This window comes from Talaromyces stipitatus, genomic scaffold (genome assembly GCF_000003125.1).
Source record: "Talaromyces stipitatus ATCC 10500 scf_1105507295549 genomic scaffold, whole genome shotgun sequence".
Classification (NCBI taxonomy): domain Eukaryota; kingdom Fungi; phylum Ascomycota; class Eurotiomycetes; order Eurotiales; family Trichocomaceae; genus Talaromyces; species Talaromyces stipitatus.
This window is the reverse complement of record NW_002990117.1, coordinates 3,201,352-3,216,768: the sequence shown is the minus strand read 5'-3', so window position 1 is coordinate 3,216,768 and position 15,417 is coordinate 3,201,352. Positions and strand designations below refer to the sequence as shown.

The 15,417-nt window shown below is 48.1% G+C and overlaps 3 protein-coding genes across 3 annotated transcripts; 1 reads left to right on the top strand and 2 right to left on the bottom strand.

Annotated features, from left to right (window-relative positions):
* Window positions 1–4: 4 nt before the first annotated feature.
* Window positions 5–8,312, bottom strand: TSTA_020350 (cell morphogenesis protein (PAG1), putative; the record flags this gene model as incomplete). Its single annotated transcript, XM_002484165.1, has 6 exons — window positions 5–2,568; window positions 2,626–3,657; window positions 3,726–7,046; window positions 7,105–7,329; window positions 7,386–8,146; window positions 8,297–8,312. The coding sequence occupies 6 exons, from the start codon at window positions 8,310–8,312 to the stop codon at window positions 52–54; spliced, it is 7,872 nt and encodes a 2,623-aa protein (XP_002484210.1). The 3' UTR covers window positions 5–51.
* A 730-nt stretch (window positions 8,313–9,042) lies between these two features.
* On the bottom strand, window positions 9,043–9,918 carry TSTA_020340 (endoglucanase, putative; the record flags this gene model as incomplete). The annotated part of the gene is made up of 2 exons (XM_002484164.1): window positions 9,043–9,655; window positions 9,800–9,918. The coding sequence occupies 2 exons, from the start codon at window positions 9,916–9,918 to the stop codon at window positions 9,043–9,045; spliced, it is 732 nt and encodes a 243-aa protein (XP_002484209.1).
* Window positions 9,919–12,852: 2,934 nt separating this feature from the next.
* TSTA_020330 (carbonate dehydratase, putative) lies at window positions 12,853–13,835 on the top strand. The gene is made up of 2 exons (XM_002484163.1): window positions 12,853–13,429; window positions 13,491–13,835. The coding sequence occupies exons 1-2, from the start codon at window positions 12,942–12,944 to the stop codon at window positions 13,708–13,710; spliced, it is 708 nt and encodes a 235-aa protein (XP_002484208.1). The 5' UTR covers window positions 12,853–12,941; the 3' UTR covers window positions 13,711–13,835.
* The last annotated feature ends 1,582 nt before the right edge of the window (window positions 13,836–15,417 follow it).

The following is a 15,417-nucleotide window of genomic DNA, read 5'->3' as shown; positions in this document are numbered from 1 at the left end:
AAACAAAAAAGAAATGGGAATCACAAGTCTAGTCTACATACATAATCTTCATCAAGCTCCTCCTCCCGTCGGTGTACCTCCCTGACCAGGAGACGTGGGACTACTCACAGACCCCGTAAGATACTCCGCCGGAACTTTAGGTACCCTCGGAGAATTCGCTGTCTGAGCAATTGCTCGCTGATGAGCCCGTATCAAATCCCGCTGTCGTTCCTTTTCACGACTAGATGCTGTGCCGCCAGTGAGACGTCGCATGCCGCTACGAATCATGGATTCTAAAGATGATGTCCCCTCTGATCCTTTGCGAGATAGACTTGTTGCCGGCGTATTCCGTGATGATGATGGGTGCAAGCCGCCGCCGCGTTCGTCCATATCAGACAAGCTTTCTTCAACTTCACTGTCGGAAAAAATGGTTGTTTCCATAATAGGGTAAGCTGCCATGCTAGTAGCGGACAGGGTTGGGGTATGGCTGGCGAGGTGATTGGTTGGTGACGTTACAGATCGACTGTGCATCACAGGCCGTAACCCGCCGCCTGGAGCAGAGGTAGGTGGTGGACCAAGTGCTGGCGAAGTCATTGGGAAAACACCGTCGAGTCTAGTCGGTGGTCGTGATGTCTCAGCAAGACCGTTATGGAAAGACGACGTTGAAGGAGTTCGGGCAAGTGACTTCCTGAGGATGGGCGCCGTCTGCTGGTCGTAAAGACTCGCCGATGTGTCCGCAAAGCTGCCCGGATAGCCACGCATCTCCGAGAACGAACTCATGGATGGTGTCTGGAATCCAAAATCGTCTTCGTCAAAAAAGTCATCTAAGCTGTCCAGTCGCTGAACAATCTCGCCCATGTTTCCGTCGGTTTGCGTGTCGATGGATTTCATGGTATCCGTCCGCAGGGATGATGGGTAGTAAGAGTCGGTGTAATCCTCAGTACTGAATTCAACATCAGGCGTTTCCACTCTTTGCGCTTCCATGCGATCAGCTTCGGCGCACGTGTAAAACACAGCGTGGACATTGTGGCGTGTTGTAGCTGATTGTGCAGCTGGGACGGGGATAGACCACCCTGTAGGTTCTGGAATACCATACAGGCTCTGTATTCGCTCGTATTGTTTTCTAATTGCCCGCGACGAGGACGATGATGCCATGCTCATTCGTAGGTGGTGCTTTTCCATCGGATTGCCTGAAACAGTCATAATATGATCCATGACTTCGAGTGCTTGAGGGCACAGTTCTGTTTGAAGCAGCCGAAGCAGAGGAGAGATCAGATCAGGGCCGTGAGAAGTAATCTCCGGTCGTCGCATGTCCATTTCGGGAATCAAGACACACAGAATGTTCAATGTCTTGACTCGGAACCATTGAGTAGCATTGGTCAAGAAGCCCATCACAAACACTAAACTCTGTACCTCTTGTGCGGGGAAGTAGTACGAGCAGATCTCTGAAATAATATGCTGCAAGAAGTCTTGTTCCTTTTTCCACTGCGCATTGGCGAATCCAACCAGGCAGGCAGCCAGTCGTTCAAAACCGTGTCGGTCAGCTACTTGGCCTAACAGATTAGCTCGATCCATGATTTTAGGATCATTGGTTTCTGCATCGAACTGATGAAGAAAATGTGGTATATTTGCCAAAATCGCAAAAAGTAACCGATTGCTCTCGCCAACTAGTACAGTATCCGGCAACGGCGTCAGTCGGTGCAGCAGACTCAAAGTTTCATTAAACGACTCCGAAGACTTCAAGCCCTTGTACACCAGATCCTGAATACCAGTGAAAGCCCCTTCCCATCGAGGGGGCTGTGCGCCGCTTAGTGTAGCCACAACGCTGGGATCACCCATATCAATCTTATCGAGCAATTTTTCAAGCATCCCAATGCTCTCCTTGAATTCGGCCTCGTGTATAGTGTTCAAACAAGCACATGTAGTCCAGAAGAGCTGAGGATATTGTATAAGATCGGCCGGTGACAGCGACTTGATAATCACTTTTAGAGTAGTGAGTATCTCCAGAGAGAACGTCTGATAGTCAGTCTCTTCATCGGCTATTGTATTTGATAGCCGTGCCAGCATATCCGCCAGCATCCTTGGCTCTAATGATGTCGAGATACATCGGAACAACTGGAAAGAACGGCAAGCTAGATGGCGAACAGGGCAGGTCGTGGCCCAATTCAGAGCTTCCTTGGACCAGAGATCGCTAATATCTTCATGAACAAGGTTTAAGAACTGCACAACCTGTCGCGTCACAAAAGTCATAGCAGGTGGAACGCGAGTACCATCATCCTCATTTTTGCCGTGGTTGTCCTCGTACTCCCAGATAACTGAGGCGTCGCTCTTGCGAATAGAGTCGACAAAATGTTCAATGGCATGTCGCGCTTCGGTGGAGACCTCGTCTTGAAGCTTGGAAGAGACGAGCTCATGAATGAGGTGAACAAGCATTTCCCGAGCCTGTTCTTGGACAGTGAAAGTGTAATGATCCCATAGGATCAGAACCACATGTAAAAGCTTTATAACGTCTTGTACGGCCAACGTAACTGGGCCTATGATCAAGTCCACAAGGAAGATCATCGAGAGCTGTCCCATCGACAGGCCAGCCTGCAAAGTACTTGTTAGCTATCAATGTTCTGTCGAGTATGTCTCGATGTTTCTTACCTGTTTATTACCAATCGGCAAAATGTCATTCAGGCTGGCGACATATGGTAAACCCCGGCTGTCTGGCGGTGATTCAACCTCATCCTTCCGTTCTTGTATCATGTACTTAGGAGCGACGTGCAGCAAGAAGAATTCTATCACTTTAGACCCTGCCGGAGTAGACGACAGGAAAACCACGATCTGCTTGGCATATTCGACGAAGTTCTGTTCTTTGCGTTCCAAACAGAGACTGATGATAAAATCAAGAATAACTTGCACATTACCTCCATGGGGCCCGGTAGCCAGTGACTGCCAAAGAGCTTGCACTTCATTAGGAAGAAGCTTGCTCCGATGAATCGTGATCTCAAGCATATTGACGAGAAGCATATATGATCGCGGGGTGGGTAGTTGATTGGGATCAACTTGTAACTCCATCGCTTGAATCCAAGGTAAAATCGCCGTCACAACATTCCGTTGGTCGTCAGTTGACATGGTTCGGGTGAAATGTCTTGAAAATTCGGAGAATATGAGAAACCCAAGATCCGAATATTGTGATGCGAGTCGTTTCGAAATTTCGAATTGAGCAAGCTTGTAGACGGCTGTGGTCTTGTCAGAAAGACTAATGTCAAAATCCTGAAGTCGAGAATTTTTCTGCTGCCGCTCTTCCAGTATGCGAATAAGCTTCACTGCCTTCATGCGGATGTCCCTTTTTTCATTGCCCAGCATGTACATGACAACGGCCAGTATTCTCCAAAACGCAACTGCATAGTTGGTTTCTTCTATAAGGACTTGATTGACGACTTCAAAATAACTCTCAAGGGCCTTTTCAGTAAGGCGCCTGTCCCGGTCAACGCCGTAACACAAATCTATCATTCGTTCAAGTAGGAACGGATACTCTTTGTTATGAACAATGAGATTTTTCAACGCCCGTCGACCGATGGTATGCAGTTTGTCGCTAACAGTCTCAAAAATACTGCCGATCCAAACTAGCATTCGGCTCACATCGAACTGAAGGATTGACCCGCCTTCCGTTGTCGTACTTATTGGTCCAGCCTATGAAAAATATCAGTTCTCTCATTCACTTCAGTTCAAGAAAAACTATAAGGGGCCGGCGAACTCACACATAACGACGACATTGCGCTCAGTGCCGCAGATTGAAGGTTCTTCTTCTCTATTTCTATCAAGGCTGCCGGATTCCTTAGGTCTCCCGGGTCATTGTGTTGCGGAGTCGCGAATCGTCTCATCTCATTCTCTCTTGCCGCGATCTGAGCCTGGCTCGGAGAGTATCCACACCAGCCTTCCATCAAGGAAAAGGCAGATTTTCGCGACTCAAATGGCATCCAACGAGATGGTTCTTTAGTACGATTGATACCTTCAAACAGCTCCTCCATCAGTCCACAGTAATGATAACGCAAGCGTTGGAATTCCCAGTCGTTCTGTACTTCGGCATCACTGAGAAACAGTCGCAAGTCCTTTGCATAAGTTACCAAATTATTGACGATCCAGTCGTCATTGAATATCTCTGGTTCTCTGAGGAAAGTGGATGTAAGTTTATACACGTGCGTGACTTCAGTACGTAAACGATCTGTCATCCGACTGCGACGAGGGCTGCTTGGGCTGCGATTGTGAGTGCCAATACGCAATTTCGCCTCTTCATTGCATGTCGTCACTGCATATTGCAAAGATTCCAGGAGAGTCCGGTATAAAGCCTTGTTAATCGAGCCCAGCGATGCAACGATTGCATCTCTTATCGAATCCAATGAAGCACAAAGTAACGGGATCACAAATGCAAAGAGAGCTCGGGCAGACCCAATTTTGTCTTGTGCGGTTTGCATACCTCTGGATGTTTTGCGGGCGTGCTCAGCGTTTGCCAGCTGGCTCTGAGACTGAGCCCCAACATTACTCAGCGTTGTGCAGGCCATCAAAAGATAAAGCTTCCATTGCTCAATCATGATTTCTGCTGGGGACCTCCCTCGGCCTAGAGATCGTCCTTGTGCCATATCAAAAGTCGCGTATTGCTGAGCTCGCTGACTCTCTGCAAGAGCAGTGATATTCCTGTGCATCTGAACAAGTCTAGCGCACACTATTTCTCGAGCCAGAGTGACTGCAACCGGACACGTGTCGAAGCTAACACGGATGATGTTTGGAAAGACCTTGACCCAAAGGCTAGAGTCGTAAGAGACATCGCTGCTGCAAAGCTCAATCAGTGTATTTTGTGAGGTACTCCTTCGCTTGCCTTTCTGCAGTCGGCTCCGTTCCGCAATTGTCAAGTGCTCATCATTGAGGTCCATAATGTGATGCGAGTCTGCTTCAAGAATGCGAATGATTCTAGTGTTTTCTTTGCCCAGTGCGCTGTCGAACTCTGTAACTAATCGAAGCACAGAGATGGCAAAGCGACGGACCCTACGAGACTGAGAGCACAAAAAGAAAATGCCATGTGCCTCAATCTCCTCGACATAAGCAAGTACGCTAGAAAGATCAAGTTGCAAAGCCCGACTACCGGAGCCAGCACTATTCTCTGCCTGGTCGGTTGCAATTTCTTTTGTCTTTTGCTGGATCTCTTCGATCCAAATTCGTATAAGTTCAACATATAGTGTTAGTGTAGATTCAATATGGCCGGGTCCGAGCATGCCTTCATCCGACATGGTAGAGTACCTTGCATCAAAATTGAAAATGAATCGCGCAAACCCAATGGTGACTTGCTGAGCATGCATTTGTCGTGCTATGGATTTCAAAGACTCTGCCGAAGATCTCGCTATGTTGGGTTGGACATGCGCCGTTCCTGTGCAAAGAAGATTGATGAGAGAGTTGAAGGGTATATGATCAGACAAACATCTGGGAAGTACTTGGACGGCTACATGAAGCAGATCGTAGAAACTCTGCCTTTGGTCGACAAGACTCGCATGGTCATCGCGTCGGCCGAAACTGAACGCCTCCGATATGGGAGTCTTGGGAGTTGAGCCGCTGAACTTTTCATCAAGAGCTGCCTGTCCACCGAAAGTATTGTCACATAAGATAGTTATTTTCCCCAGGATCTCACAAAACTGTACGTAGTAGTCCTTCGCTACGTCGTTGAGTTTTGAAACATTAACTGGGCGTGACAACGCCGCAGGGTCCGTAATAGTGGTACGAGGTTTTGGGTCCGCCAGAAGCTGCGGTCGAGGCGGAAGTATGAAGTTGGGAATATCGACAAAGTGAGTAGAAATAGGACCAGCTGGGAAAGGCGGGTACAATTGATCGCCATTTTCGAGATCAGACATGATTGAGAGAAATGACCGAATTCCTACAACCATCTTTTCCGGTTCCATTTGTTCTATTCTCAGTTCTCTTCCTGAAAGGAAAAGGTCTGAATTTATGAGAGGAAAGATTATGTTACGGAAACATAGGTCTGGTAGCTTGAAGCCTATCATCCGAATGAGTTGGATCAAAGGATCGGCTACAGACGACTCTGTTGTGAGATAGGTCCTCCGTCCTGGAGGTAGGGCAACCTTGATGACTTCGTCCACTCGTTTGAGTGTGATATTAGGGGGATCGGGATATCGGAAAAGATACGTCCATAACAATCGACATAAAGCCTGAAGCGCTAACCCTCGCGTAGGTCGATCTCTGAGTCGGGCCGGCAAGTTTAGTGCTATAGAAAGCCATTGGCTAGCGAAAGCATCCTTTGAAGAGACACAAAGCAGGATTGTTTGCAAAGGGAAAACAGACATCCAATGGCGAGGCTTTGCGATCATCTGTGCAAGACGTGGAGTTATTATTTCCAGAAAGTCCTTCCAGAGAGGATGGCCAACGTCGCATGCAGGATTGGCTGCAATCGAGATCAGAACTTTTTCAATAATATAGCAATAGGCTTGTTTGACTCTTTGCCCGTGAGCGTTGACAAATAGGCGGGCTAATGATCTCATATATTCACACGACTTGATCCATGCTTCTTCGGGATAGGTTTTGATGCTGAAATGGCGCATACCCAGAATCAACAATTCTGCCTTGGCGTCAAGCTCCTGAGATTGGCCTCGCATAGCAGCCTCTTTCTGATACCGTTCAAGCTCGTTGAGGAAGCGTGTTGTGACACTGGTGAAATTGATCCCACTCATCTTGCCCAGTAACTGTCCATATATTCTCCAATTTGCCATACGTAGCGGGGAGGCTGCGATTTGTTCCGGATCGACCGCTTTGAGTTGTCCAAAGACAATGTCTTCAAGACGCTCCGTCATATCATTTCCAATCGCCTCCACAGTGCTCTGATTAAAGATCTCAATCAACACTCTGCACACGAGGTATACCGAAACAGTCGCCCTGCGTTCCAGAAGTTGAATACCATCCTGTTTCGGTATAGAAGCTGGCTGGGCATTCTCTGAGCCCAGATCCGGCTCGGAACTGGTGGGTTGTACGGGCTCTGTGTTTCGACGAAGAAGTGGTCCATTTTCAGCGTTTTGATATTTCTATAGTTCGGAATGAATCAGTTTCTGAATCGCGAATAACATCTGAAAAAGTTCCTACCTGAGGATTCTTGGCTGCATTCGCGGCTTCACCCTTTGCTCTCCGCCATAGCATAATGGTATCAATCAGAGGTTTTGGTTTGGCGCGAGCGACGTGCCCCAAAGCAGAAATAAGCTGGTCAAAGACCGGATCTGCACCTTCTCCGCAAACCTCCTCAACCGGTGCGTCGACTTCGCCGACTTTGACGATGCTTTGATTGATTTTATTGTCCGCGTGTGCAACAAACTAATGCCGAGTCAGTCGTTAGCTAGAGTATAGATACAGCGGATGTATAGACTTACAGAATTGAAGAGATGATGCAGAGCATACTCGCCCACTGTTTTCAACTCTTGGTGATGTTTCGAATGTCCGCGACTGTGAGATTGTTCCCGCCGGAGCTTGGTACTTGACGGCATCTTCTTGTGAACAGTACTGCTACTCCTCGTCACGGTCTGTCCCACAGTCAGGTGTTCATCGTCATCTTGAATCGTACTGAGACCGCTGGACGGAGAGTGCACCGAGCCATTGCTTCCGTTGGGGAGCTTCAGAAGTGGTTCAGTATCCTCATTGCGGTTGGGAAACATGTAGTCCGACCCCAGCGATACACTGGCCATGCTACCTGAGCCTGCAGACGCGATGATTTCCGGACTTAGAGGACTAGCGGAGGTTGAGGTATAACTGGGGCTGCGCGAATGCTGAATGCCATGGACAATCGATGTTTTGCGATGATGACCGTAAGATGACAGAGAAGGCTTGCGCTCAATAACACCTTCAGGGCGACCAATATTGGCTTCAGGACTTTTGGAATGAGACTGGCCGCGACTCCGTGACTGCAGTTGAAGTGTCGTGAGACCTCGACCCGAGGTATCCACAGGTCTTCCTCTGAGATCTGAAACAGATGATTCCCGACTATGTAGGTCGCCGACAGTTTGGGAGGATGCATTTCTCGGGGCCAATCGATCCAAGGGAGGGGTGGGCGTATGGTGCGACGTTATAGGGGACTCGTCGGAACCGAGGGGTATAGTTGTTTGAAGCGGCGCGGTCGTCCAACCGGATTGGGGCGCTGTTCAAGCGTGAGATATTAGACAAACCCATCATTGGCTGATGATTACAACGACTGTTTTGAAGAGATGACCGATGGGGGGGGGGGGGGGGGTTGTTTCGTGTTGTACGTGCGACAACATCACACTGGGGACAGAAAGGTGGTACGCACCGTTGGGCTGCTGCATTTTCAAAATGCTTCAAACCTCTCAGCAGAACTGAACATTGTAGACGCTTTCTAAAGTGTCATATGCAACTAGCATTCATGACCGACGTGACTGGGCCAACTGAGCAATCGTATATAGACCATAACATTGAATAAGACTCGTGCTAGAATGCTTTGGCTTGGGTACTAAGGTACGGAGTTAAGGCGGCTAGTCTGATGTTAGCTTCGGGCGGTGGGCTTCATCGCTAGTCGCCGCAGCAATCAAAATAAGCTTAAGCTGCTTAGTCTGCATCGCAACCGCTGTCGGTTCTGTCTGCACCGCCATCGTCACTGACTGTATGTCAGTCCAGTGTTGCTGGTGTTGTTTCTGCTGTGGCTCTAGTTGACATGTCTGGGCCAGACGCTAGTTTCTATATGCTACACGAAGCCCCGTTCTGGGCTGTGACAGTCTCTTCTACGCGCGTCTTCTTAGCTTCACCGCCACGTGGGAACTGCATGTTCCAGGTACAAGCATCCCTGTCTTACCCTGCACCGGCAAGATCTTCAGTCAGACTGAGAATATTGTGAGACTGTTGATTATTATTTCTGATGCTGCTCTACTTTGCCTCTCCAGGATTGGATCTTTCTGTGGTTTATCGGCAATCGCGCCTCGGAGCTTACACGATCACGGGGAATTAACGAGTATCTTTGGGCCATCATTTGAGATACAGAACTCGGCTCCTTTTTGAATTTCATATACAACCAGCGGGCTTTTACGAAGGCAGGCACTGCGAGTACCACTGATTCACCACTTGACAGGTGGAACCTGACGCGCAAACCGTCGCTCCAGTCCAGCCACCGCCGCCGCACTGTCCATACACTGTCTGCGTGGCACCAGCAGAGCTCGAGGTCGAAGTCCGAGTTGACGAACTCGTCGTCGGGTTTGTGGGAGAAGTCGAGGATGAACCACTTGAACCACCTCCACCTGTCAAGCCCACAGGTGTTACGTCTGTAGCAGTCTGTCCATAGCATACGCACGTTTCCCAGTCCGATGTAGCTTGTCCAGGGCAATCCACAGGTTCAAAATCGACAACAACATTGTCGCCAAAGATCTCACTCTGCGCCATGATGTCGAAGTGGTAACTGTATCCGTACTGGTTGGTGCTGCCTACCTCAGGACACCATTGCTGGTTACCGTTGTATGGGCAGAGGTTGGTAACCATGACAATGATACTCTCGCCAGCGGCTCCACCAAGGCCACACCCAGTGCAAGGTGAGCTGCCTGTGGAAGTCAGGTTGTAGCATTTTCCGCAGCCGGCGCCACACCAGGTTGCGCCAGCGGTGTCGTAGAGAGCTTGGGAACCTGCAGCAGTGTATACGCCGTTACTAATGCCGAGCTATGAAATAGGTCAGTGAGATGGTCTGGATGTTTTTCGGGAAGCTTTTAAAGACCAACCTGCCAGGAATCTAAGCCGGAGTTCGTGCCACAGCCACAAGCGCCTTCCTGTCCGTCATAATAGCGCTATTTACCCCTTGTCAGTGGAAATCTCGTTTGGATCACGGAACAAGGAACTTGCAGTTGTTGTCGCTTGGTAAGCACATGCTGCTCCTACCAGCGCGTGAAGAAGTGCGAAATAAGTCAACTTCATTTTTGTTGCAAGCTCGAGCCGAGAAGTGCGCAAGTGGCGAAACAAGATCTCAAGATCACAAGACGGTGGTAGGTGAAACAAGGGAGCTTATCCCACTATTTAACACCAGTAAGCCAGTACGGTAACCGAAGTATCATGTTTCATGAGATCATCGTGGGGTCTATGCGATATCTCCTCGTTGAACCTCATGTACGATATTCCCCTAGCGCGCATCAACTCAAGCGGAACGTCGGGAAGACTGGTGATCTTCTTCAGCCACGTAATCTATCCTTTTAGATCTGGGGATTACAAGCATTAATATTCTATCACTCGTAGCGTCAACGTCTGCGTTGATCGATCTTGTTCCATTTCAATCATCCGTGAGTACATTGCAAGACCTACAAAGCTAAGTGATTCCAGCAGCCGGGTGCTTGCTAGATACACCGAGCACTATGACTAGCGACCGGCGTCGAATAACGTTCAGATCAGATCCTTTATCTTCTTTGCTCAGGCTTAGCCACTGCTTCAGGGGCTTCGCCAGCCATCACTGGATTCGGTTCTCGTCCTCCCACCTACATCCAATATCCCAACGAGCTCAAATCATGATATCAGCAACCCCCAAGGTCCTCAATATCGAATAAACGAACATGCCCAAGACGCAACTCACTTATAGGCGTTGATCACGGGTAGGTTCTCGCTGTTGTCCGCTTGTCTGCCGTAGATAAGTACCCTGCTCCATTTACGGGATATGGTTCTGCATGATAGCTCTAAGGGGTCCTGGAGTCACCAACCGCCTGCATGCCTCCTTTCAGCCTGTTGTATTTGCACCGGTCATAAATAAGGACAAAGTCAATCACTTCGTTCCATGATTTGCGGACTGTTTTTTTTACTGTGCAACCAGAGCAACCTATCCTCGTCCGGCGCAAGATCGTTAACCAACTTCCTCTCTCTGACATCATATCTTGAGGCTTTGATTCAATTCAATACATGAACTGTCTGTACAAGGCATGTACGAAGAATCCTTCTCCCTCTATATATGGAGGTCTTCATTTGCATGGGTCATGGATCGTAGTCGATCGATATACGGTTATCCCCCAGTGTTGTTAGGGTAACTTGGCACCGCCTCAGTGAGCTATGTATGACTTCCACGTGTCGAATGACTCGAGTGGCACTGACAAATCACGAGAGCTTATGTTTCGCCACTCAAAACGGGTTATCAGAAGCGGTAGCAATGAAAATATGGTCCGGTTTTCGTCTTAATTTTCCTGAGTCAAAGCGAGATCAAAGCCCGAGAGGTCGACGAGGACAACAAGTAAGAGTGATGCAAATTAATAAATCTGCGACACGACATGTAGTTAGGTAGCCTAATGCTGTGAGTACCCAGATACAATGTAGAAAAGTGCTGACTACCCGCTACCATCGCTGGTAGGTACCTTGCTTGGTTGACATAGAGATTTAGGTAAATTGTCTCTATAGAGTTCAAAGACGTGATACTCCATGTGAATATTCCGGTGACATCACCCTAGATACTATACATAGAAGATTTCCTGGATAGCTCCAATAATGTATACCAACAACATTTTATTTCAATCTATCTAAACATCTTTGTAACCGCCCTCGGCTAGTCCTCGACTCTTATCATGACGCCTCAAACTCGGACCCGGTTCTGATTCTAAGAATAGTTGTATATGGTGTAGTGCTCGATGTCGATGTTGATAACCCGAAAAGGGAAGGGAAGGGAAAAAAAAAAGGAGGGCTCGCGTCGGTCGAAACGGGTTAAACGAAAAAGAAGTAGAAGTCGTAAAAAAGTAAGCAAGTCACAGCCCATCCGAGAAGCAAAGAGGTATTGTCAAAACTCCGTAGTATGCAGTATGTACAGTGTAGAGGTAGAATGTCGGCAGCAGCCACCCAAAGCAAGTCTAGGTCTCGTTCATAGTGATTTGTCTCGTCTATCCGCCGTCTATGAGGGTCATAACAAACTCAAACCCGTCGTTTCGTTCAGCGCCGTGATTGTCCGTGGTGTACGTACGGTTCGTAGTGGTGGTAGTGACGGTAGTGTTCAAGCGGTTCAAGCGGCTTCTTTATTAAACGCTTTCAGAACTCGAATGTGCTCCTTCTTCAACTCCTTGAACTCGTCGTCCAGCTTGTTGTGCCATGGATACAAGACAAAGACCTGGAATGCCAGAGCCGACGAGGCGACGGTGAAGTTGACCAGGGAAATTCCGCGTGTAATCCACATGGTGAGTACCTAATCAGGCAGGTAGGCGGTATATGGCAGGGATTCCTGAACAAGCTGAACTCCAAAGCTGCACGATGAGAAGAGGTAGCGTGCCCATGTTATATATCTGTTGTATATTGCCTCCGGGTATGCGGCAATGTAAATTTGCCTAGGTACATAATAGGTTCGCGAGTTGGGTTACGTAGTTTGTACCTGTTCGGTAATCTGCCCGATGCCTGAGAAATGCCGAGATTAGGGTTACGGCATTCCCTCGGAGATGGTCCGGAGATGGATCGGTGAGGGATTTATGCAATCTCTTCCATTGACTTCTATCTTCTATCCTCTACTACGTATAGACAGCTGGTAACTTGAACGAGCTGTAGACAAGATATGTACAAGAGACAAGCATGTCGTTCACGGCCTCCCGGAGAACGGGGTGTGAAGCACTGAAGATCGAAGGATTCAGTCCACTATGTAGATACAGGCATTTAGGCAGTATTGGGCAGGAATGCCGACAAGGCGAACCCTGAAGGTCTCTTAGCTTTCGTGAGAAAGTTTGCGGCAAATAGATTGAAACGTCGCTTTCTGTGACTCGCAGCTCGTTTCACATGCGCCGAGATATCGCCGCTGGTGAATTGGAACCGTGCTGGAACCCTGAAGTCTTTGTATGAGAAATTTGCTGGCCGAGTTTTCGCCGACTAGGTTCCTGAGCCAAGTTTGGTTGCTATTTCTTTCTCATCCACCACAGTAATCAAAGCTTTTCTAGAATAATATTTATAAAACTCGTTGTATGGAATTAATGCAGAATTGATTCTATCCCATCTCCATGTCATCCCCATTACGAGCCTCTCTAATCACTCTGCGTACCGGATTCATCAACTCCACCAAACCACGAATACACATATCAGCAGCCACCATGGGTCAACGACTATTCTCCCAGCTTCAAACACAATCACCACAGACACAGACACAGACACAGACAACACCAAGTCCCGTCAGCAGCAACTATAAAGTAGAGCCCTTACCGAAGAACCTGATACCCAGTCTTGGACAATCAAAGCAACAGATCCTATGGCTCGGATGTTCAGATAGCGGATACGAAGAGACAACGACATTGAACAACCTTCTTCAAGACGAGATGATTGTGGTGCGGAACTGGGGCAATATGGCTCTGAGCACTGATTTGGCCTGGGCGAGTGCTGTGCAGCATGCAGTGGATGTTTTGGAAGTGAAGCATATTATCGTCTGCGGACACTATGGATGCGGGATCGTCAAGTCGGACCCAGTTACCAACGCATCCTATCCTTGGCAGAAGTATGACTCCCCTCTCTTTCCAACTTAATCTTAAGCGTCTTGTAACTAACGATGTGAAAAGGAAAATAAGCAATCTACTTTCAACCCATCAACATGAACTCGAGTCCCTGGCAGACAATGACCGAAACCGACATTTGGTGGAATTGAATGTCATCAAGCAGATGGAAAGCGTCAGAGACTTACTGGATGTAGTCAGTCCGGGGAAGAACCGACGGGTCAATGTTCATGGGTTCATATATGATCGCAAGGGGCACAGTACAGACAGGATTGTCTTGAACTGATTGGTACTTAGCCCCGGTGTCGTGGAGACTGTCGAAGTCGTGGAGTGGAAGTCGAATACCCGGAGTTGCATATTATCCCCTGTACATACTTAATTGACTACAATGTTGAACTCTACTTCTTTTGCCGACAGTAACTATAAAGTACCGAGTCCCCAGATTGCTCACCTTGTATAGCAGTCTCTACAGGTAGATAGAGTGATACGAGTGACTACGCCACGCACTGTACTGAGTAGCCAGAGTGCGATAAGAAATGATTGATCCACTAGTTAAATAGTCAACTTTTGACCACGCTACCTCCTACCCGATTGGGAGTTCCTAGGGTTGCGGGTCAATTGAGGTTGTGACAGTTGGATAGGACGCGAAGGCTGTGACGGCGTAATGAGGCGATCGGTATACTGCCGGGCGGTGAATGTGTTGACGGGAACCATCACGGTTACCGAATTAGGAACCGACCCACAGGATAGTATTATACGGGGGATTGGGCGTAGCGAGTTTGCTTTCCCCTTCTTCCTTTTCTCATGCTTGATATTCTCAGTAGACACGCACCTCTGTATGCAGCGCTAGATAGTTCGAATACATGAGATTGGCATCGTCACAGAGTTCCGGGACATTCCCAGAGTGGTGTCGGACGCAGTTTCGAGTACAGTGTATACAACAAAATACATAAATGACTGAAAGAGTTAAGCTTAGTCTCTAGATATGCAGCTACGTGCTACACAACCACTAGAAAGGCTCACGCCCGATCATGCCCTAAGCCCTAAGCCCTAAGCCCTAAAATGTATCGCACCCGATCGGGAAATTTCAATCTCTTAAATCGAGAACAAAGAAGTTCGAACATTCACGAATCTGTACATCCTGCGTAAACAGCAAAAATCCGGAATTTCTATTTTCTGCAGCGAAATAAACACACCATAGGCCGGACTCCGTAGTACAAGTCGGATGCGCGCTATCCGTCCCAGAGCGGTGAGACACTTATCATACGGTAGTTATGAGGGCCAGAATTGGGGGCTGCAGAAGATTTACGACTCGATCGGCCACTACTGTGTTCTTTTTAAAATCGGTACCTGCTGTCAATTAATATATCCTGTGTAGTTCTCCAGGCCTAATCAACTGTAAACGAAATTCTTTGAGCATTCTTTAGGCGCGTATCAATTGACCAGAGCTGGTGAGGGGCTTTAAGGTGTGTGGGGAAGAAGGTTTTCCGTGGGAATCTCAGACTTCACAGTCCCCGATTTAGTCACGTGATCCACTTTTTCAAGCCCCAATTGCTTCTTTGGGAAGGACCGACAAAAGGGCTGAAGCAATGAATTTGCCGAAAGCTTCAACAGAGCCCAAGGTAATTACGAGTTAGTGTTTTTGACCAGATATGCCAGTATTCGAAGCCGGCTCTTCAAGCAAAGGAGGAGCAATAATTCGGAACATATCGACTGTTCGAACCCTTGAAGAATCTGATAGAGAGCGGCAATTCCGCTCCGGATCCAGAACGTCGGCCAACCCGCTTACCTAGGTAAACAGTCAGGGCCGGATAGGTCGGCCGGCAATTTGCATGTATGCACCAGATATACCAGTCACAAAAGAGGGGTTTGTTGTGCAATGTCTTGTTTATAATTCGCTCTGAGGACTTGACAAGCTCTGCAATCTCGCGATATGTTCCACTGGCTCGTAATTCAATAGCAAAGAAAGATTAGGAAAGAGTCCGGCGCCGGG